This window comes from Bidens hawaiensis, unplaced genomic scaffold (genome assembly GCF_021521415.1).
Source record: "Bidens hawaiensis isolate Kalapana, Puna unplaced genomic scaffold, B.hawaiensis_p1.1 tig00056654_1, whole genome shotgun sequence".
Classification (NCBI taxonomy): Eukaryota; Viridiplantae; Streptophyta; class Magnoliopsida; order Asterales; family Asteraceae; genus Bidens; species Bidens hawaiensis.
The window spans coordinates 32736-58267 of record NW_027500196.1 but is presented as its reverse complement, the minus strand read 5'-3'; the positions used below and the strand labels follow the sequence as shown (position 1 = coordinate 58267).

Here is a 25532-nt window from a genome sequence, read left to right as displayed (position 1 = left end):
ACAGCATATAAGACCCCCATAGGGACGACACCCTTCGAACTTGTTTATGGAAAAGCATGTCACCTACCAGTTGAGTTAAAACACAAAGTCTATTGGGCTCTCCAAGCAGTTAATTTTGATTCAATATCCGCAAGTGAAAACCGAAACAATCAAATTAATGACTGGAGGAACTAAGAGCTCTAGCACACGAGAACTCCTGGTCTTACAAAGAAAAGACTAAACATCCGCACAACGTCCACCTGAAAGGAAACAAACAATTCTGAATAGGTGATCGTGTGCTGTTATACAACACACGTTTACGTCTTTTCCCTAGAAAGTTGAAGTCTCGTTGGACAAGTCCATACATAGTTGAAAAGGTTTTTTACTATGGGATGGTGGAAATTTCAAGCTCGAACGGACACAAGTTCAAAATCAATTGGCATCGATTAAAACCTTAATTAATGGACCATTTGAGGCAGCCTCGGAGGTAACCATCCTCCTCCCAAAACACTGAAAACATAGGATAGCAGGGTCTAGCCAAGATCCTCGTTAAACTAGGGATTGTACATATTAGGATTTCCATTCTGATGATTAAAAAAAATTTAGGTCTGGCACGCCAGCGTGCTTCAGTTAGCACGGGGGACGTGGCCGCAATTTATGGGCCGGAATCTTCGCTACAAGAATCTGAGTTCAGTCTGACTCGCTACAAAATTTGCAGAGGGACACACCGATGTGCTTCTTCAAGCACTGGGGCATGCCCATCTGTCTGTTTAGCTATAAATTGAGCATTTGCAAATGCATTCCTTGCACCAACCCAAAACTAATTATAGCCTAAACACTGATCAGAATGCCCTCTAAAAGTAACCATGAAATTCCCACACCTCGAAGCGAAGCCCGACCTCAAACCAAAACCAAGCTACTATTGAGGCTCCAAGAGGTTATCCGTGAACTCACAGAAATGAACCTACTTCTAAAGCAGCATCTCTTGCAACGCACAGAGTCGGTAAAAAATGTCAAAATGGAACTAAGAGAAATTAACGAGCATATACAATGCCAAGTTCTCGGTTGGACTTGCTTCCCTCCACCGGGTCCGTTTGATGGAGGAGATCCGTTCAGCGGCTTTTAGAGAAGAAGTTTGGTAGTTTGGTAATTGTAATCGTGTAATCAAGTTCATTAGGCACAAGTGTTTAGAACATTGAGCTTAACTCAATGTTTGTTGTTTTCTAGGACAGTCAGGCTTAACCCTATTTTGTGTTTAGGACCTTATTTTAAATTAATGAAAGTAATTTAGGATTAAGTCTTGATTTGTCTTCATCTTCCTCCAAAAATCATCCACTCTCATGTTAAAATTCAAAGAAAATAATTCTAGTGGCTGAAACACGCCGGCATGCTTCAAAAAGCACGGGGTGTGGTCACCCTAGAATCTTTAGCATGATACGCGCTGACGCCGTACAATTCTCTTAATAAGAAACATTTATTCCTCGAGAAGCACTAGGGCGTGCCTGGCCAAGCACACCAGCGTGCCTCATGTACTGATGATCTATAAAATGAAACTCTATCTACTATTCCATTCATACCTAACAAAAACACTTCCAAATGGATCAAAGAAGGATGGAGTGGCGTCAAGTAAGAAAGATCAAGCATGAGAATGGTGCGGTCAAACATGAGAAGGGACAGCTTCAAGAGGTCATGAGGGAACATGTTGAGAGCAACTTGGAAGTGGAAGCACGCTTGATAGATCTCACGAACAAGGTCGAGCTACTTCGGTTTGAAAGTTTCTACATTGCGGAAAACCGCAACAAGAAGATTAACTTCAAACTCGGCTACCGAAACCGAGAAATCGATAAACTTTACAAGAATCTCACCGAACTTATGGAGGCTAAGAAGGCTCCACCACACATCCAATATCTATTTGGGAGCGGTAGTTTTTAGGTAGAAGCTCTACGAAACAAGATGTTAAGAGCCTTGTTTTGCTCTATTAGGCTCGGTTTCGGATAAAACTAAAAAATCATGTGTATTATTTTCCATGTGTGTAATGATTTCATTTTATGAAGTTTAGATGTTTTTGTGTTTTTAACAAAATTATCCCTAATTAAAAAAGTCTTAATCGTTAAAAGGGGGGTACGGTTTGAAAAATTGGTTAAAAATCAAAAAATCACCATCTGCACAATGCAGCAAGTCGGCGTGCTTCATAAAGCACGAGGGCATGCCCGATGTTACAGTGCAGTTATTTTGTTTATAAAACCAACTTTCACTTTTCACCAAACACAAAACCAGCCTCCCCCTGCAAGAGAAAAACGACCCTAACCTTAATTCTTCCTAATCCTCTATTTAATCATCAATTCCATTCAAGAGGTATGTTCAATTCTTGTTCTTTGTTGATTCTAGGGTTAAAATTGACCATTAAAAGTAAAAATCGGTTTGAAACTAAACCCTAGAACACGTTTCTTAAGGACATACTTGGATGAATTAGGATTAACCATCTAGTATTTCATTAATTAATTGTTAGAATCTAGGGTTTGAAGTGGAGTTTAATTCTAGACCCGATTAATTCTTGAATTAAGTGGGTTATTAGATAAGAATCACTTGGATTCGGATATTTGACTTGTTATACCCATAAATCCAAACCCAAGATGATAAATTCATAAAACCGGGTAGACACGCAAGTTCGATTCCCGAATTGTTGAAGAACAGACCAAAATCACGGGATGTGCTTTAAGAAAACACGCCCCATGGTCAATGAAAATCAAACCAAAGTTAAAACTTTAAAAAACATGCAGCACAGGGGCATGCTTTACTTACACTTCCAGTTTCAATTTTTGTTTATTACCTGTTTCCCTAAGTTTCATACATTTTCAAGATGGCTGAAGTAGGAGATGACTTCCATGCATTCCTGATGTTCAACGAACAAACTCATAGGGATGAAATTTCTAAAGAGAGGCTCAGGTACATGGCTGACAGGAAGCCCGTACGAAACTTCTACGCCTACACCAATACATTAAGGCAGGTGAACCAATTTGAGAGGTACAACAGCCTTGTGACGGGACCATGGGCCCGTGTGTTCAGTTGCGAGGGAAGGACTATAACAGAGTTAACAAAAGAATTTTTGGCTTCATTCTCAATGAATTCAAGACATTTGGATACGTGGGATGATGAAGGTGTGGAGTTCAGAATCGGGGGAGTGTGGTACACCACCTTAGTGACTCAGTTGGGAATTGATATGGGAATTTATACTAAGGAGGAGACAGACACGTCACTGTGGTTTGAAGCCAGGACCACCTTTTCAGATGAAGATGACAAGGAAACTCCAGAACCAGGTAGTAACATAATTGAGGCATGGGTACATTTGAGTTATGGTGATGAAGAAAATAATCCAAGCAGCACCAAGAGCACCGCCTTCAAAGACCCACTCTTTCTCTATATTCACTGATTGCTGAGCCATAGTATCACTCAGCATAGCCAAAGTGAGGGAGTCGTGAACTAAGGATGAGCTCGGTACCGTATCGGTACCAAAAATCCCGATCCCAACAATCGCAAATTTTTGGTACCGGTACCGAAATGTTCAAATCGGTGCCAGTACGGTACCGGTACCGAGACGGTACCGATATTTAAGGTAAAATTTGGGAAATACTGGTACCGTACCGGTCTCGAAAAGTCAAAACCTTGGTACCGATTTGGTACCAAATCGGTACCGATTGGTACCGGTACCAATCGGTACCATACCAATTTTTGCTCATCCTTATCGTCGACCTCAAAGATCTGCGGGCCTAATACTACATCAAAAACAATGTGCCTTGCAACATAGCTTATCTTTTTTGTCAGCTTTTCAGAAAAAATGCAGGTGCAAGAAAGCCCAGGATGTCACACCCTAACCTAAGATGGAAATGCCGGAGTGCAAACCGTGGTTCACAGCTCACAACGTACTATTATACAATGTAAAATATGACAATATGTATTTAATTATTTGTTTCAGATTTTCAACTATGTGCATAATTTCCGAACATAACAATAATAATCCAAAACAAAATAAAATGTAAATATTCTTTATTTTTAATGTCTCTCTATGTGTTATTCACCTTAGTTTCGAATCAACTGATAACCTGCATATGCATACAAAATAAACAGAGATTTGTCAACAACACATGTTGAGTGAGATAATCACCATTTTTGACACTAATAATAGTATATAATAAATGATAAATGAGCAAACAAAATAATGTAAGTATAAATCAATCAAACCATGAGAAAATAGTTGTGTCAGTTAACCATTGCCTTGTGAATCGGGAATTGGCTACTATGACTAGCATACAAATGTGATTTTTAGTTAACCATCGCCATGCGAATTGGGCTTTGGCTACTAAGATGGCGTATGATCATACTTTATAATGGACCTCTCCAAATGCGATAAAGTGAACAGTTAAGCAAATAGCAATTAGCATTTTATTGAGATACACACAATATTTAGGTTTAAGAGTTTGTGTATATATATGATATAAAATATGAATTAGATACGCATATGCCCTCAAAACATTTTAAAACAGTAAAATAAAAGGGGAATGATATCTCACCTTATTGCTTAGGCGAGTGTGCGAGAAATAAGAATAAAAACACGATTAAACGAGCGAACCATCCTTTAACATGCTGACTGAGATAAACCAAACATACCTGAAACTTAGAGATAATAAACTATGATTAAAACAGAGAATATGGCCGCTAGAATCGATCCAAACGGATGTCTAGAACTCCGGTTATGAGAAAATTAACATTTAAGCGAGCTGGTACTAACCAAAATCCGAACAGCGAGTCGGATGTCGGGTTTTGGTCAGTAGCCTTATAATCTTGAACAAAAATAAAAGACTTCTGGACGAAAGTCAGTTCCTACCAGAAGTGTTAGAAATCAATTTGTCAAAGTTATTCACCAATATCAAATTGACTCATCCATTCCCCTCAATCTCATAAATTAATTGAGGGTTATTGACTATTAAATGATAATGAACAACTTTATTGTAAACAACTTACCCAGAAAATGCTTGGATCGATGGGAAACGGAAGTCAAGCATTGGAAATATAGCAAAGTCAAACACGAACACTTGTATCTTGAGCAATATAGCAAAAACAGAGGAGAAATCGTGTGTATGGTGAAAGTGACGGTTGAGAGTTAATATTTCAGTAACATTCCAGGGTTTGGAGGTATGGATTGTTTAAATAATCAGAGGTACAACTTGTAGAACAAGAACTTGACTTGTTTAGGTAAACGAATAATATATTGATGACAAAATCGGGTCTTATGATCTCCAAAATCTCGATGGAAACATATGGAATGAACCTAGACACTTCATAATAGCATATTAGTTAACTTGTAGCTCAATTTTCGTGATTTAGGGTCGTTCAGGGTAAGATTTAGCATAAAACAAGAATCGAACACGATTTTGGCTGAACAGACCTTCCCTCGCAGCCGCGAATGATTCAAGGCCCTTCCTTCGCATCGCGCGAATGGAGGGGGGGGGGGGTTATCAGCTTTTGATTTTTGACAGTTTTAGTCCCTGAAGTTTCAAAAATGCATTTTTAAGCGATTTTAAGAGTTTCTAAGGACTATTTCGCATAATTGAAATTTTTAAAATTATAAACTAAGTTAAACACAATTAATTTACTAATAAATGCATGATTTTGTTGATACGAAAGATCCGAATTACGTTCCGAATCGGGTAAACAAATACGAATACGAATACTAAAAAATCTGAGATGTTACGGTCTTCATAGCGGGGGCAAGCGTAAACAAGCAAATTTCCACAGAAGAAATTTTGGAGAAACCTTTAAACCAAAAAACGCGGGTGGAAACCCACGTGACTTCTCTAAAACCTTCAAACCAACTGTTGCAAATGCGGGAACGTCCAAATTTGCAAGGGACATTGTGGAAGCAATTGCCCCGAAAAGTGCCAAACAAATGTCCAACATAGGCACATATGATGGTATATCTGACCCAGACGATCATTTGAACAGATTCATAGCGGGGGCAACCGTCAGCAATTGGACGGAACCCACGTGGTGTTACATGTTCCAAATGACGCTTGTTGGGGCAGCCAGAGCGTGGTTTGACCGTCTACCGATCCACCACATCTACGATTGGGCAGACTTCCAGTAGAAGTTCAGCCAACACTTCAGTCAACAAAGAAAGTATACCGAAGAGCAATGGACGATCCTCAACTGCATCCGAGAGGAAGATGAGTCTTTACTAGACTTCATCACATGCTTCAATTCAAAGAAGCTAAGTCTGGGCACTATTAGCGAAGATCTTGTTCGCGCTGCTTTCATCCAGGGCGCGGAAGACCCAGAGCTCATCCGCACCTTGACGGGTAAAGATGGCATGCCATCCACGTGCGATGCCATCATGACAGCAGCTAAACGCTTCGCGGAAACGGAAAAGCAACTGGGTAGAGATCTTCCCCAGAGCACAAACCTCTACACTCAAAAAACAAGAGAAAACAACGTCCTTACCGCCCGACAAAACAAAAAGAGGAAGCTTGGTATTTGGCAGTCAAGGGTAAACTTTGACACCTCATCCGGCTCGCACCCTCGGTTAGGTGGAAGGGATAACATGCAGTCATCGAACCGGAAGAGGTAGGTCCCCGCAAAGCTTCCTCGTGGAGAGCCTATACAAGTGAAACTCAACGCTCCCGACTTGTGGAGAGGTTAAACACCTACCCGCATCATAACCAAAGATCAGGCAGAAAAGTCGGGAATTTCTGCAAGTGACATTAGGAAAACCGCGGGAAGAATCCCCACGGAAAACCTTAAAAGACAAAAAGCTCTTTCAAAACCCCTTGCTTAAAGTCCAAAAGTTCACCTCACTAATTCATGAGAAGAATAATGGACTGGGGGGACTTGAAGAGGTAGGTCCCCGCAAAGCCCAGTTGGACCCGCAAGACACACCTTGATGGGGTACGTCTGCGCAAAGACCAACTGGTTCCGCAGGACCCACCATGCTCAGAGAGATGAAGACCTTACACGCAGTAAGCCAGCTGTTCCCGCAGGAAAGCCTCCCTTGGTACAGTACTCTACCTGTTCCCGCAGCTGTGGGTACATACCAGGAAGGAAGGCTACCCGCACTAACAGTAAAGCTACACGCATAAGGCACTAACTCTTAATACTTCAGCAATGTCACCTGAAGAAGGAATGAGCAAGGCGGGAATATTCCCGCCCAAAAGAGCCAGTCCGTATGCTTCTGGAAGATCTTTTGTACTATACCTGCCAAGGTATGGACAAAATAGACAAGATCTGACCAAAGCAGCCCATGAACCAATCACAGAGTGACAGCTCACCGACAATAGTACGAGGAGGAGCATGCTCCAGTACAAAATGTCACTATCAGCCGCTGCCTACCCACCAACCCTCATCGTGGCACGTACATAGCCTGTAGTTGGTGGAAAAGGAATAGTACACAGCCGGCCATGTCACTATCAGCCGCTGCCTACCCACCAACCACCAGCGTGGCACGTGCGTAGCCTGTAGTTGGTGGAAAAGGAATATTATACAGCTGGCCGTACCTGCTTGGAAACCTACCTTCGGCTAAATACTCCAACACCTTGGAACGGTATGATTATCTTATATCATCTGATATTATCTTATCTTCTCTAGCTATTTCTCTTAATATACACTTATATTCAGAGCAATCTAGTCTGATTCTCACGCCGGAGGGTGGTCACAAGGAGGAACCCCCCTTCTCAGTGACGAGCTCACGGTGTCTGTTTTGCAGGTTATCAGAAGAATAACCATCTTTGCCGGACCTAACCCTCGTGGGAAACATCTACTTAACCCTAAGATTATCCGTAATCTGCCGGGGTCACTTAGTGTTTCTTCAGTTCCATCCCTAACATGGTCATCGGAAAGTGAAGCAGCAAGAGCAATAGCTTCCTCGATGGAGAGATGGTCTCGCCTAACCACAACATCACGGAAAATTGTTGGCAATCCACGAATATACTTTCGAATTCCACGAGACACATGTGTTACGAGGTGGGGTAAATTTTTATAAAGCTTAAATATGTTTTTTTTTTAATAAAACTAAGTTTTATGTCACGAAAAACAATAAATATTAATCACAATAACGACACTTTTTGTCAAAACGATGATTCTACAAAAACTTATTTTATTGAAATATATTAATATGTTAGACATAAATATAATAAGTTTTATAAGTTAAAACGAACAAAATGACATGTAGTTTGTTTAGAAATTTTCAAACAAAAATATAAATATATTATGTTTTACTAAGAACATAAATCGAAACTTAAAGAAATATCATGTAAAAATAAATATATAAATTTAATATATAACTCGACCAAACGGTCGGTTATGAACTGACGCTTAATGTTATATTCTCAATACTCATGTAAATATATAAATATTTATTTTCAAAAAGGAGATATAAACTTATCACCAACGGCTCTTCTAAAAATAAACGACACGTTCGGTTGGGGAAAGCAACTGACACATACAGAATAAAAGAATGAGCTAGTTAAGTGAAAGCAACTAGCATAAACTGACTTATGAGTCGATAACAAACTAACTGAACTTACGTGTTTAGAACGTGTGAAGGTAGCGGAACGGGGTCTAAATTACAACTGCTAGCAAAGAACCTGTAGACTCACGAGGTGAGTTTCAAGGCCCATTATTACTGTTTTACTGTTTTCTAAAGAAGGGAAAAAACATATACAGCTGCTTTTATATATGATAATTAGAAACAAAACACCCGATCGTTATGCGAACTTGAGTTAGGCTATGTAGTGCTATAAGTCCCTTAGCATGCTTGCATAGTATAACGATTAACTAAGGGGTTAGTCACTGGAATATATAGATAGTGCTATCGGCATTGACGTTCCCCCAACTGTTAGGTTAGTCGCGTTAACCACCGATATTGTATCGAATAGGGGTGCGCATATTTCAATCTGGGAGATTAAACGGGGCAAATGGATGGTTATAGGCTCATGGGTCGTAGATTTAGCTACGCTACAAAGGTTCTTCGTATTTGTTTCATTAGCTTAGTGCATACTTGTTTGCGAACTGATTCAACCATACATGCTCACCGACCATTGTGTTGACTTTTAAACGTATGTTTTTCAGGGAATTAACCACGCACGTAAGGAATACATGAAGATGGGACATCATTGCATAATTAGGATACCATTTTAATGTTTAACTACTTTTGTCTAAAACCAAGTTATGGTTTGTAAACACTTTTAAAACGATTGGTATCATGATACATCTGTGTTGGCGATAATCATATGCTTATAGTATACATGATGTCAGCTCTTGCGCTTCCGCTTTGATGGGGTGTGACAGATAATGTCAGTATCTTTTAATATCATGCTACGTTACTTTGGTTATATGGCAATTCATACGCAATTGGTGTGGTATTGACCCGGTATTTGAGTTCAAGGTAAGAGATCTTCAAGTTCATCTACACTAAAGGGCCCAAGAAGGTAAAAATAACCATACGAACTATATTACTCATAGCATGTTAGTGTTTGTGGAAGGCACGAAATGAAACCGTGTTCAATAAGGCGTGGTCAATCAATATGATAAAGGAGGAAATCAAACACCCATCGTTCTTATGGGTAAAGCATAGGTGGGAGATGATCAATTTACAATGGGAGGAGTGGAGTTCTTTTTTGTTTTGATTGACTAGACTGGTGCCCGAACAATGCAGCGGGGTACGTGTGCAAAAATGGCATTAAACACCTAAGGTTGCATCGAACGCGCAACCGGTCCCAACCCTACCTGAACCAAATTAACCTTTCTTGTATTATGTGTTCTGACCTTAACCCTTTCTAACCCATGACCCAAACTGACCTGTTTTCCAGTCCTAACTAGTAATCACGTATAACACATTAACTTTTTAAAATAATATATATATATATATATATATATATATATATATATATTAAAAAGAAAAAATTATGGTTGTTTAAAAGTCGTAGGGGTAGTTAGTTTAGAACACAAGAGTTAATGTGTAACTATTTTATATATTAACAAATGTAATTGAACTTAAAGGGTCATATTTATAAATATTTTTGAATCAAATAATGTTAATAGTAGAAGAGTTGACAAAAGACCATATTACGCCTAAAATCTCATAAATTTATATATTGTGTGTTGTATCTTGTGCATCATCTTTTATACTTAGAATCTGTTTGTTTTTGCTTAAAATGTCTGTAAGGGGCTTACATCTGCGGGTGCGCAAACATAAGCTTCTGAAGGCTGTTGTTTTTTAGAACAAAAAGATCTGAAAACTGCTTTTATGGTCTTAAAAAATAAGCTATTGTTCAACTTCTTCACTTTTTCGCACTTCTTCACATCCTATCAACACCCAATGTCCAACACCACTACCACCCACTGTGCGCCACCACCATCACCGTCCACCACCACCGGTCCACCACCCACCGTCCACCACCACCACCATCGTCCATTACCACCACCACCAACCGTCGGCCACAACCACCGTCCACTACCATCACTCACCGTCCGCCACCACCACCCACCATCACCATCCACCACCACTACCCACCGCCCGCCACCACTACCCTCCACCACCGTCTATCACCACCACCACCGCCGCCACCACCCACTGTCATCCACTACTACCACCCACCACCCACCGTCCACCACTACCACCGTCCACCACCACCACCCACCGTCGTCCACTACTACCACCCACCACCCACCGTTCGCCACCACCACCGTCCACCACCCACCACCACCGTCCATCACCACCACCACCCACCGTCGTCCACTACTACCACCCACTACCCACCGTCCGCCACCACCACCGTTCACCACCCACTACCACCGTCCATCACCACCACCACCCACCGTCCGCCACCACCACCGTCCATTAGCTCCACCACCCACCGTCGTCCACTACTACCACCCACCATCCGCCACCACCACCGTCCACCACCCACCACCACCGTCCATCACCACCACCACCCTACCGTTGTCCACTACTACCACCCACCGTCCTCCACCACTGTCCGCCACCACCACCCATCACCACCACCACCCACCGTCGGCCACCACCACCGTCCGCTATGACCACCACCATTCACCACCCTCCACAACTGTCCATCACCACCCACCGTTCACCGCCTACCACAACCGCCCGCCACCAATCGTCCACCTCCACCACCACCCACTTTCATAGTTCGTACACCACCACCAATTATTTTAGCAGTCTACAGATGTTAAATAAATTTTATCTACTGTGATATGTATGATAGGTAATTAATTTTCAGCTTATGCAGACGATATCCAGTTTATAAAACAAACAGTCTTATATTTTCAGATTGCAGACCTTCAGACCACATTTTCAGTTGCAGACATGAAATCAGATTGCAGACAGTTTTTGTTTTTGAAAACAAATAAATATAATAATATAAATTCAATAACTACAAGTAAAAGTTGTGTGACTAGCTAGTAGCTAACATATAACATGGCCACACCAGAAACCACAACCATTACCAGTTATTTATAATGCATAAAAGTTGCTAACTTTAATTAAACACCATTAAACATACATCTACAGCCATTAGCGAGATCACCCCAATTTTTCATTGTGCACCAGCGCCATTAAGAAGCATCTGATCAAAATGCCATACCCCTGCAGTTCAAATCATATTAATACTAAGTTGGCCCGTTAACCCGTTCAAAATAAACATATGAAAAGGTTCCAAAAATATATTTGTATAAATTCAAATCACTAACCCATTTGATTTTAGCCCATTTAGAACTTTACTACAACCTGTTTGTAGCCCTTTGACTTCTTAACCATTGTGATTAGGGGGGGGTTAAATTCTAACACGACACGAATTTAACATGAAATCCGTGAGTTTGAGTTAGTATAAACTAGTTCAGGTTAGTTTCAGGTCGCACTTGCAACCCGTTTAGCTAAATGGACTGTGGTCGTGTCAACCTGACGTTTAACCCATTTATTTTTGTTTTATTTTTTAAATATGTTTTGTCATAAATAAAAGATTCTTTTGGGTGTTCTATGACAATATTTAAAGCTAGAAGGAGAAACTGACTTCAGATTTTACAATCAAAATGTAACTCTTTTATATACTTTTATATACATTTGTACAATTTTGTTGTGAAATCGTAATTTTACAAGAATTAACTTGCATAAAAACTAAACAATGAAAAATTTCGGGTTAAACAGGTTGTGTTTGCATCAACCGTGGATATTCGTGTCATGTTCGGGTTGGTATGTCTGACACGATTTTCATGTTCATGTAGGGTTGGAGTGACAAAACGTTTAGGTGCTGTTTGGTTTTTCAGAGCTAAAATATCTGTAGTCTGCGGATCACATCTGCATACATCTGTATAAGAAGAGGTGGGCCAAATCTCTGCAGATTGCTAAAATAAACCGGTGGTGATGTACGAACTGTGGTAGTGGGTAGTGCTGCTGCTGGATGGTGATAGTGGTGGGTGGTGGTGGACGGTGGTGGTAGAAGGCGATGATGGGTGGTGGACGATGGTGGTGGACAATGGTGGTAGACGATTGTGGTGGCAGACGATGGGTGGTAGACTGTGGTTATGGGTGGTGAACGGTGGTGGACGATGGGTGGTGATGATGTACGATTGTGGCAGACGGACGATGGGTGGTGGTGGCGGACGGTAGTGGTGGGTAATGGATAGTGGTGGTGGCGAACGATGGGTAGTGGCGGTAGTGGTGGACAATGGGTGTTGGTAGGGTGTGATGTTTTAACCCTCTGCAGATCTTAGAAGATCTCAGAAGTGGATGGGCCAAGTCTACATCAAGAAGAAATTGCGCAGACGTTTTTTTAATGAAACATCTTCGAGAAAACAAACAGTCTGCAGCTGACAATGTCTGCGCGTGGTTTGCATGGCGCAGATAAAAGAACCTGCACAGACCTATTTCAAAAAAAATTGAAAACACCTTAGTGTCCCTAACTGTGGTGACTCTTTAATCCGTTTAACAGACGGGTCATATTTGATTTGTACTATAATTAATCAGGTTAACCCGTCAACCCATTCAAAATTATAATAAAAAAAAGTCTAAAAAAATATTTTATAAGTTCAACCATCCAAACTGTTTACAGCTCGTTTACACCTGTTAACCCGTTTTGACTTGCTGACCCGTATGCCACTGCACTTATTACATTTCATTGTATGTTTTAAAAGTTTTTTTATTTGAAACAATAATCTTACCATGGCCTTTTCCTACTCTTCTCAGTTGAGAAACATAATCTGAAATTTTCTTTATAGCTTCAACCTGTCACACAATATTAAAAGTAATACACAATTAGATTTTTATATCTAGCCGGGGGTCTCACCAGAAGCAGTCTCTCTATTCCTACGGGATAGAGGTAAGGTTGTCTACATCTTACCCTCCTCAGACCCTACCATAGCTTTGCTACTAGTGAGATTTAATGAGTACGATGATGATGATGATTTTTATATAGACATCACACACATAATGAGATACACACTTATAGATCTATAGCTATAATTTTCACCTGCTCAGCAAGAAATTCACTCTCGATGAAGTCTGCCATTTGTGGATCATTGTTCTTATCCGCTGCCTTCAATTTAGAAAACCACATGCATGTGAAATGTATTAAAAGAAAACTTATATACCAAGATAAAATGGCATACCACGTGCAAACTAAGAAGTTTGTCATTGACTACTTTCTCCAAAGACAATGCTATCTCCATTGCTGACAAATATTTTTAAAAAAATTAAGGTGAAATAAGGGTAATTAACTTGTTATAATTATTGTTTGATGGATTATATTTAGGTTGTGCTTTACCATATAAAGCATCTCCCTTTTCCACATGTTCAAACTCTGAAGGTGGTGAAGCTAATCTACTCAACTTCACTCTTCCACCACGCATATTCTGCACACCCATAAATATATTCAGCAAATAGAGTCTTAATTAAGGTCTATTTGCAAATGTGTATATGTTTTAAGTATCTACTGAACAATAAATTTTCATAAATAAAGACTCTTGGACTAAATTCTTCAAAACTGATAAATTAATAATGCAAATATGACCTGATATTTCATCAACTTCTCCGCATGTTCTCTTTCTTCTTCACTTGATTCCTTGAAGAACCTGATCAAAATAAAAGATATTTTATAAGCATGTAAAGATTCGACTTTAAAGATAAAAAGGGTATGAATTTATGTGCTTTGTTTACTTTGCAAGGCCTTTGAGAGCTATATTGTCGCGGTCAAAGTACGCATACAGGGCATGGTACATATAGGAGACAGCGTATTCCACACTGCATCATGAAGAAAATAAAAACAGTTAGCATATCAAAGTTCCAATGATAGTTTAAGTAATTCAAGAATTATGAACTATTTTAGATATGTACTCAAACTTGTGGATCAATTTACAGATTCAAAACAAACAGTTCCTTTAGTACTCTGCAAATAAATTTTCAATTTATGGCAAGATTTTGCAAGTGCTTTGAGATTCTTCTAACCAGGGGTGTGACCGAGCCAAGTCACTCACGATCAACTCGAGATGACTTGTAAAAGAGCTTAAATCGAGCCGAGCTTAAATGAGTTTGAGGCCGGCCTCAAAATAAGCTTATTTAATAAACAAGCCCAAGCTCGACCTTCACGTATCGCCTATTATTTAAAGAATTTTATTTAATATATTTATCATATATATTTAATAATAATTAGTATATATAAGATATGAGTAAAAATAACTAAATAGTACATATTACGCTATATTTAAAATTATAATATAATTAATCTTTAAGAACTCCAAAATTTTAAGACGAACTCTTAACAACAACCAACCAGTTTTCAGATTTTTTTTCTATATTAATATTATGTGAGGTTAGTTTTACCATTTTTATATATAAATTTGTAATTACTTTTGGGTTCGTAGGCCTTGTGGGCCTGGTTTATTATTTGAAGTCAAAGAGGCGGGCGGCAAGACCCAAGCCTAGCTCAATTTAAATTTCTTGTTTAGTAAGATGCAAACCATAGTTCAGTCATTATTTATATCATATTATGTACTTGTAATTATTTGTTACTCAATAAAGAATACCTAGTTGTCACCCGTGGACGTAGGTCAATTTAGACCGAACCACGTTAAATCCTCGCGTTCGTTTATTGCTTTCGTGTTTGTGTTCGGTTCATGTGTGCGTTTAATTCTAACAATTACACATATGAATCACAAGTTTACACATGTGTAAATAAACGAATAAATATATATATATATGTAATAACAATTTACATATCTATTAAAAAATTTAGATATGCTTAAATGCAAATTTTCATAATTATAATTGTAAATTTACATATAATAAGTTATAAAACTACACTAAAAAATTACGATTACATATAAAAAAAGTTAAAACATATATAGTTGGTTGTTTTCTAAATTTTTTAGATTAACGACAACACGAAAATATAACTAGTGTGATGATGTAGAATAAGGAAAACGTACTTGATTTGGTGGTTGATGGCAGCTTCACAGTCATCAAAATACCGTTGACGAGCAAGCGACGTTTGCGGAGTAATCGGAACAACAAACTCGTCCTTGTTCACTTCTTCAAACGGCTGAAACAACACTCCACTAATAACCACCTCCTCAACACCCGAACCACCACACCTCACAAATCCCGTTCTCCGTCCATTTCGCCCCAAACCAAATCTCAGCGAGTTTTGAGGTTCAGATTTCCTCATCAAGCGAGCAAATGATGATGAGAACAAGGGTGTTTGGAGAGCCATTTAGAAGTAAGGAGGTTGTGTTTTGATGGCAAGTGAAGTGAGGGTTGAAATTTAAACAAGAGGAGCCGAGAGAGAGAACAAATGGGATACGGGTTTTTATGGGCCGTTGAGAGGATACACACGTGGACGGTGGAGATTGAAGTGATGTTACTGGCGTGTGGTGGCCTCGTGCCTTATCTGTAATCTGGGTGAAAGGATCGGTCCTTGTCACACTTGTTTGGATTATTCCTTGGAATCTCTTTTCAGCTTACGTATTTTCTTTGTGTTCACACCACTAACTTTTTAAATATTTTGACTTCTTAAAAGAAAATGAGACTTAACTTTTTTTTTTTTTTTTTTGGTGTAATAAAATGATGGGTTAGTTTACAATAAAAAGTATAGTTTTTTAGGAATGATAAGAAGTAATTTTGGCCATTGATTTTGAATATGAAGGGTTGAGATTAGTTTAGGGGGAAATCAAGTATGAACATAAGGGGAATGGTATAAAAGGAATAACACATTTCTTGTCTTTCTCTCTTCACATGCAAGGCACATGCCAAATTCCCCCATCATTTTAAAACATCAATAACTTTTTTTACGACGTTTTTATTGAAAAACAAATTCACCATAATAACGAGTGTCTTTTTATCTTTTATATGAGTACCATATTGTTATATAAAAATTAAAAAAAATTAGTGGGTTTTTTACAAATTGTGTTTTACCAAAATTGTGTTTTACAAAATTGTGTTATACAATAGCATTTTTCATTGTGTTTTTTTTTCATAGTGTTTTTTCTATTGTGTTTTTTGCATTGTGTCATATAATTGTGTTTTTTATTTTGTTTTTATCATTGTGTGTTTTTTTTATAGTGTTTTTTTCCATTGTGTTTTTAACATTGTGTTTTTCATAGTGTTTTCCATTGTGTTTTTTCGGACTTTTCAGCGAGGTGGTGGCGGTGGGCGACGGTTGTGGTGGCGGTGGAGTGGTGGTGGTTGTAGGAGATGAATGAATATGTAAGTGGGTTTTTGAAATTAATGTAAATGGGTTTTGAGATTAAAGTAAATGGGTTTTGATATAATGTGCTAGACTAAAATACCCTCCTTCATAGTATTCTTAGGAAAATCAAACTTTTTATTTGAACCTAACCCATAAAATTATAATGTTTGAAATTAGCTTGATAGATTTGTGTTATATGTTAGTAATACCTTTTTGCATTATTAATTAATTAGATAAATATCTAATCCTGACGCCAATCTGTTTGTCTGCTTTGGTTTTAAGGATATAAGATTTGTTTTGGGAGATAGACATCATATGTATTAATGTTTCAGATGGTCTTTGCCATTCCCATATAGTATTGGCTGCGAGGGTACGAATCCGGTTCAGTGTTTTTTTTAACTATTAATCAATTGATTTATTATAATTTGTGAAATTTTGTTGTTGGGACAGCTGCATGTCGAGGGTTTTTTACACGTGTCCATCACACCTGGCTCTTTGGCTTTATGTTTTACTCCTGCATGTTGTTTTACTCCTGTTCGATTGCTTCATGTTTTCATTGTTGGTTTGTGCTTTCAGGTATTATGTTTTAGGGTTTCTTCCGTTTCTATGATTCCTTTATCATTGTAGATGCGGATTTCATTCTAATTTTTGGGGTTTCAATTAGGTACAAGTTTAGGGCTATTTTGAGGCTTGTATATGTGGTTTCCAGCTAATTATTTGTGTTCCTATTGTTGTTAATTTAGTTTTTTGTTATTAGAAATTTGACTTCAGTTTTTTGTTGATGTTTCAAATGCATTATGTTATTGGCTGGTTGATTGATGTTTGAATTGCACTATGTGAATGGTTATGTTTGCAAGTCATTTGTACTTTGAATTAAATGTATTAGTTGAAGATACAAAACATAAGTCTTTTTCTCTGATCGAATATAAGCAACAAACTCAAAAAAACAAAAGATGCTCCGGCCAAAATTGAGCTATCATACCAACAGAAAACAAACCAAACACTCCCACAAATCCATGTTTCTAATATCTCAACTCTTATTCAAGTCAGTAGGGGTGTAGTTGAGCAGAGCCTGAGTTCGTCTGGGCTCAAGCTCAGCTCGTAAATAATTTTTCAATCTCGGGCTCGAGTCGATTTTAAAAGTTATTTTAGTTGTATTTATACTTGTCATTTATATAACATAATATATATACATATATTATTTGCTTTTTTTATAATAGGTATATTGGTTTTTAATGGTCCCAACTATTGCCTTTTGGTCACTACTGGTCCCAACTAATGAATTGGCTACTGATGGTCCCAACTTTTAAAGTATTTGTTCCTAATGGTGCGCGACTAACAGAATCCTAACGCCGTTAGTTTCAGGTCATCGGGAAAAACGTTTTTGGCCAGAAAATTCAAATTTGTTGCCGAAAAACACCACCTGAACACCACAACCACCGCCAATTGACTCACCGCTAACCAACTACCACCACTTGAGCACCATCAACCGATTCCGACGATGGTTCTAAGGTTTCCAGCGACCTCAATAATTGAGGCTTATATTTGAAAAAGGTTCCTTAAGGTCCGATACGAAGTTACCAAGATGTATGAGACGAAAATGTTGAGTTTTCGGGAAAAAAATGAGTTTTCCGGCCAAAACCGTTTTTCCGGCGACCTGAAACTAACGGCGTTAGGATTCTGTTAATCGTGGACTGTTAGAAACAAATACTTTAAAAGTTGGGACCATTAGTAGCCAATTCATTAGTTGGGACCAACAGTGACCAAAAGGCAAAAGTTGGGATCATTAAAACCAATATACCTTTATAATATATTTATGTTCTGTTTAAAATCGAATAAGCATGATACGTAAACAAGAATGTTTTCCGTGCTTCTATTCGCTCATTAAGAAAATTAATATGCTTATACGTGTATTCCTTCTTTACGTTTATTAACGTTAACAAACGAGCTTTTCCGAAACGAACAAGTTTAAACAAAACATGGTGTTGTAAGTTGTATTATGTGCGGAAATATGTTGATTCATGTTTCTAATATCTCATCTCTTATTCATGTCAGTAGGAGGGTGTAGTTGAGCAGACCTTGAGTTCGTCTACGCTCAAGCTCGGCTCGTGAATAATTTTTCAATCTCAGGATCGAATCGTTTATTTATTATTTTAGTTATTTTCATACTTAATCAAAAAATCGAATGAGCACGGACACTTAAACGAGGATGCTTTCCGTGCTTGTATTCGCTCATTTAGAAATGAATATGTTTGTACTTGTGTTCGTTCTTTACGTTTATCAACGGCAACAAACGAGCTTATCTGAAACGAACAAGTTTAAACAAAAAATGGTGTTGTAAGTTGTAGTATTAAGTGCTGAAATATGCTGATCAATATTGTTATTGTGGTGTTGTAAGTTGTTGTATTAAGTGATGAAATATGTTGATTGATGTAACACAAAGTGTACATCTTATTGCATCAAATTACCTTCATATTTATCCCGAACTCCATGCAAATTCATTGTTTTAGGTACTTATTTGAGTTATTTGTGAATTTGCAGGTCAGGGCGCCCGCCCGACAAAGAAAACATGAAAAGAGGGCGTTTCGGGGACAAAATAAGCATTCTGCCAGAACTGCATGATCATGCTTGCCAGTGCACTTGCCAGTGCCAGACCTGCACGACCATGCTTGCCAGTGCCGCAAGAATTCAAAAGTGCACGACCGTGCATGGTCGTGCGGATGCCCATGCATGACCTGCACGCCCGTGCGGGCTCGTGCCGATGACCGTGCCAGAACAAAGAAATCTGACTTTTTGGTCAGATTAAAGCCAATGGTTGACTTTCCACAAATAGGCACGGTCGTGCAAGCCCGTGCAAGTGCCCGTGCCAAACATCCAGACAGCATATATACACATCCATTATCCTCATTTTTGTGTGTGGAGTTTTGGGGATTTTCTCTCAATCAAGTGCGGCAATTTTAGGGGATTCTTGGAGGCTTCCACCAACATAAGATTCATCATTCCATCCTTCAATCCTTTCTTGATTTTGGTTTGCATTTCTATGTTTAAGAGCATGTTTTGTAAGCTTATTTTTAGATTGATTGTAGTTGTATTAAGCCTTATGGGCTAAGACCTTTACTATCTAGACATTGTTGAAGCTTTTACTATTGTGATTATTATCTATGTATGGTTATGGTAATTTGGTTTTCTTTCAAGGAAATGTTGAAGTTATGAGTTGATATTGATGGTGTTCATGCTTGTTAGAATTGCATACCTTTTTAGTCTTACAAATGTTTAGGCGTTCATGTTGGAAAACTATGTTCTAGATGTTTGTTTGTAAACTTTGTTTACATTGCTAGGTTAGGAATGACTAGTAAAGATTAGTTTGGTTATAATATAATTGATGAGCATGAAACCCTACACTTGATATTGGAAAATTGATGAGTGTTGTTATGATTCTTGACTTGGTGATGACTTGCTAGTTAAAGTGTCATAAGTTGATGTTTAATTCATGAGTTTAGCTAATTTAGTGTAATCTTAGGTGGTTAGAATGTTGTTCATGCTAGCTTTCCTTTGATTATGAGACTTTGTTGTTTTGACAAACAAGTTAGTCTATGCTTAATTCTTGATTGGAAGCCCATCATGATGATTATTTGTTGGTATTAGGTTACTTGATTGTAATCTAGTATTTATGTTTAGATTCATGATGTTTACCATATCATTGCTATTTTATCACATTAGTAGAGTGGATGCGTGTCTAGGTAGTCTTGTTGGATTGATTGTTTCTTGTATTTTTACTTGCTTTGTTTTCATTGTATGCTAGTTTAGTTAGTTAAAAACTCAAATTAAGATTTCTTTGTTCGGTTAGTCATTTACAAAGATTTAGTACTAGAAAATTACCGTATCCATGGATTGACACTCGGTTCTTGCCGACACTTTATTACAAATGATAGGTACACTTGCCTTTCGTGTGTGGTTTAGTTGTAGGTGAAAACCTATTTTTAAAACCCGATTTGTGTGGAACTTTGATCCAAATTTATATATATATATATATATATATATATATATATATATATATATATATATATATATATATATATATATTCACACACGTCAAGTTTTTGGCGCCGTTGCCGAGGATACGGTGATTTTTAGAGGACGATCCGAGTCTTTGATTTAGTCTTGTTTATATTTTCGATCTATTTTATTTTACTTTATTTCATTTTTATTCATCTTATTTTTATTTATATTTTAATGTCTTTTACTTGTTTAGTTATTTTTTTTTTGTAGCCACTTTGTGTATGTGTGTTATTTTTTATATTTTTTGGTTTATTCATTATTTAGTTCATTTTTATTTCATGTATATGTGGTGCCCGTGATTCTTTTGTTTGAGTGTTCCTTGCAGTGATTCCTATGTGGCAGCACTACTATGGAGATTATTGTGAAGGTTACCATTATGATAACGGGAATTACCACATGGAGGTTTGGTGGGAGATATGTGGAGAACCCCATCACACACATGAGTGTTATTATTCAAGTTGGTGCCCCACATATTTAAATGAAGAACCTTACCCTTATTCACAACCATTTGAGGGTCCCGACACACCAGCTTTCCAACTCGAGCTTAGCCCGGGATTTTTAGAGTATTAGGAACAAAGAATGAAATGTTGGGACGCGATGCTCGACAAGGGGATACAAGATGTTGGGATACCACTACCGATGATCGATACTCGTGAATCTGATGAGCAACTTCGTAGAATAGAGGCCCAAAGTATTGTGATCAATGAACTTTGTGCTAACTATCGACGGGAGAGTTTTCCTTGCTACACGAATCACAACATATATTGGGATGATGAGGATGAAATTAAAGCACCAAAACCCTTATCCATTGTTGTGTTGGAGCAAACTCAAGAACCAGGGACCATAATGGACAAAGTGCAATTCTCAAGCCCACAAAGTACCGCAAAAGTCCCACCTCCGGTTCATATCATTCCATCGTGGGAAGACGAGTTTGGGGATGAGTTATTAGGTATACCACTCATGGAAGTGAATGAAGAAGAGTTCGATCCGGTTGGTGATCTTAACGAATTGGAAGCCTTATTATTTGGAAAACCAACCGTGGAAGTCATGAAAGAGCCGCACCAAGAAGAAAAGTTACAAGTGAATGGGTTCACCAACAAACCAACGACTATGGTGACATCTGATTCACTTCCTTGCACCAAAGAATGTCCGCCCATGGATGAGCATGATGGTGGATCGCCACCCAAATCAAAAACACCACTGGAGAGGGCATGGAGAAAGCCGGACCAACCAAAGTTCAAGGCGTGTCAATGGTCATATGAACACATCAAAAGTATAATAAAATGCCGAGATGATCACCTTCTTCACAACATTAATTGTATCAGGTTTGGTCCGGGAAAATTTAAGTGTTGGTGGCATGACCCGTTTATTGATTTTCTTTTTTTTTTCAAAACACTTTTTATCTAAACGGGTCGTATAATAATTTTCAATATCATAGAGCCACCCGTTTATAAGTGTATTCGCCTATGTTAGTATGTAGGGTTGCACCGTTTTCCCTCGTTGGTGCAACCCATTTGTGTGTTTCTTTTAAGTATTTTGTTTTGTTGCAAACTATATTTTGATGGTTTAGATTGTGTTGGTTTTGGGATTATGTTTGTTGGATGCTTTTATTATATATGATGGGTTTATAATGTGTTTGTTAGTATGTCAGTGGCATGTTATGGTTTCTTTGGTTTTGGATGCTTTCACGCGTTGTCAGGTCTTTGGAGGCACTTCTGGCAGTTTTCTGGATCAGGGGAGTTTTCTGTTCTCTCTCTTATACATTTCATTTTTATAGTTTTTTGTTGTGCAACGAGGGCATTGCACAATTCAAGTGTGGGGAGGGAATTTTATGAATTTTGTTTGTCCAAACTTAAAATTTTTTTTGCAAAACTCCTAAGAAAATTTTTGTAGCAAAGAATAACTACTAAGCAATTTTAATTCAACTTTAATTGTTTTTTCAAAGCATAAATCTTTAAGACATTCAAGCCGAAAAATCTTTAAAAGACATACCTTTAAGCATGACAAACAAAATTCACCTTCTTACCTTGCAAAAGTTACCCATTCCGCCCGTTTCCGTTAGTTGGCCTCATCAGACCTGCACGACCATGCTTGCCAGTGCCGGAGCCAGTGCCGCAAGAATTCAAAAGTGCACGACCATGCATGGTCGTGCGGATGCCCGTGCATGAACTGCACGGCCGTGTGGGCCCGTGTCGATGACCGTGCCAGAATAGAGAAATCTGACTTTTTGGTCAGATTAAAGCCAATGGTTGACTTTCCACAAATAGGCACGGTCGTGCAAGCCCGTGCAAGTGCCCGTGCCAGACATCTAGACAGCATATATACACATCCATTATCCTCATTTTTGTGTGTGGAGTCTTGGGGATTTTCTCTCAATCAAGTGCAGCAATTTTAGGGGATTCTTGGAGGCTTCCACCAACATAAGATTCATCATTCCATCCTTCAATCCTTTCTTGATTTTGGTTTTCATTTCTATGTTTAAGAGCATGTTTTGTAAGCTTATTTTTAGATTGATTGTAGTTGTATTAAGCCTTATGGGCTAAGACCTTTACTATCTAGACATTGTTGAAGCTTTTACTATTGTGATTATTATCTATGTATGGTTATGGTAATTTGGTTTTCTTTCAAGGAAATGTTGAAGTTATGAGTTGATATTGATGGTGTTCATGCTTGTTAGAATTGCATACCTTGTTAGTCTTACAAATGTTTAGGCATTCATGTTGGAAAACTATGTTCAAGATGTTTGTTTGTAAACTTTGAATGTTCATGTTTTCTTTGTTTACATTGCTAGGTTAGGAATGACTAGTAAAGATTAGTTTGGTTATAATATTATTGATGAGCATGAAACCCTACACTTGATATTGGAAAATTGATGAGTGTTGTTATGATTCTTGACTTGGTGATGACTTGCTAGTTAAAGTGTCATAAGTTGATGTTTAATTCATGAGTTTAGCTAATTTAGTGTAATCTTAGGTGGTTAGAATGTTGTTCATGCTAGCTTTCCTTTGATTATGAGACTTTGTTGTTTTGACAAACAAGTTAGTCTATGCTTAATTATTGATTGGAAGCCCATCATGATGATTATTTGTTGGTATTAGGTTGCTTGATTGTAATCTAGTATTTATGTTTAGATTCATGATGTTTACCATATCATTGCTATTTTATCACATTAGTAGAGTGGATGCGTGTCTAGGTAGTCTTGTTGGATTGATTGTTTCTTGTATTTTTACTTGCTTTGTTTTCATTGTATGCTAGTTTAGTTAGTTAAAAACTCAAATTAAGATTTCTTTGTTCGGTTAGTCATTTACAAAGATTTAGTACTAGAAAATTACCGTATCCATGGATTGACACTCGGTTCTTGCCGACACTTTATTACAAACGATAGGTACACTTGCCTTTCGTGTGTGGTTTAGTTGTAGGTGAAAACCTATTTTTAAAATCCGATTTGTGTGGAACTTTTATCCAAATTTATAAATATATATATTCGCACACGTCATTGATCATTACTGTTAATGTGGTGTTGTAGTTTGCTATAGCAAGCTGTTAATATGTTGAAATTTACTTATGTGAATAGCTGATAATAGTCCTGAAATGTTCTGCTAATTAGTGCTGAAATACGCTGTTAATTTACGTTCAAATTGCTATATATTGCTGCTAAAATTGCTGTATATTGGTGTTGAAATGTTCTGCTAATTAGTGCTGAAATGTGCTGTTAATTAACGTTCAAATTGTTGTATATTGTTGCTGAAATTGTTGTATATTGGTGCTGTAAATTATGTATTTTTTCTTAAAAAATAACCCTGTAACTTCCTATCATAGTGTGCTGATATTTGTGGTTAAAGTGTGCTGAATTATGCTGCATGTTTACCAGTACCATAGTTGTTAGTTTAATTTTTGGTTGTTCAAATTTTGAGTTAAGTTTAATTTTTTTTAATTCACTTTTGCTTTTCTGTAGGATTTGATCTCAGTTTGGATTTGCTGTAGCTTTCACTCCCTGCACGTAAGGGTAAGCTTGTGGTTGCCATACAATAAATTTAGACTATTGAAAGTCTATACTTTTATAGATATTCTCTTAATTCCATATACAATAGTAATTTATTGAAAGCTTTTATAAATCCGTTTTAACGTAATATTATTGAGCGAATTTTTAAGTTATTAATGTCAGCCTCATCTAGCAATCTTAACCAACCTCTGTTGTCTCAAAAAAGAAGCCATAGATCAAATAAGGCAAGCCGGCATAGAACAACAAACAATTTTAAATATTTTGAAGACTCATGCGGTCGAAGGTAAGACAAAAAAAAATGCCATGATGCCAAATGCTACCCTATAACTACCTAAAATATTACTATGTAAACTGTTTGTGTAAACTTTGTCTATATCACTCTTTCACTGTTTCTATCAAATCAATGTATATATGGTTTCCATTTGCTATCTTGCAGTCTGCTTCTTAAATTAGTTATCTGTACATACAGGAAAGTTAACTAAACGCTGCAACAAGATATCAATTTATACACAAGATATGGACACCCAATGAACCAACCATGTAAGGCCCCGGTCCCAAGAGCCCTACTTTGGTGTTGGATTTACTCATAAACACAGTTCTAAAATTAGAGTTAATTAAAACTTTCGCGGAAGAATTAAAACTTCAATCATTACATTACAAAATATCAGTTTTTTTCTTAAACACATAAATTTCTTATCATAACGTTAACATAAACACTCATGACACTTCTTCATATATGCCAGCCT

The 25532-nt window shown here is 37.7% G+C and overlaps 1 protein-coding gene across 1 annotated transcript; it reads right to left on the bottom strand.

Annotated features, from left to right (window-relative positions):
• Positions 1-11542: 11542 nt before the first annotated feature.
• On the bottom strand, positions 11543-15749 carry LOC143601536 (ferritin, chloroplastic-like). The gene is made up of 8 exons (XM_077078923.1): positions 15466-15749; positions 14198-14281; positions 14052-14112; positions 13806-13893; positions 13651-13712; positions 13512-13577; positions 13204-13267; positions 11543-11632 (listed from the first exon to the last, which is right to left on the bottom strand). Exons 1-8 carry the CDS (start codon positions 15747-15749, stop codon positions 11583-11585), a joined length of 759 nt encoding a protein of 252 aa, XP_076935038.1. The 3' UTR covers positions 11543-11582.
• Positions 15750-25532: the final 9783 nt, after the last annotated feature.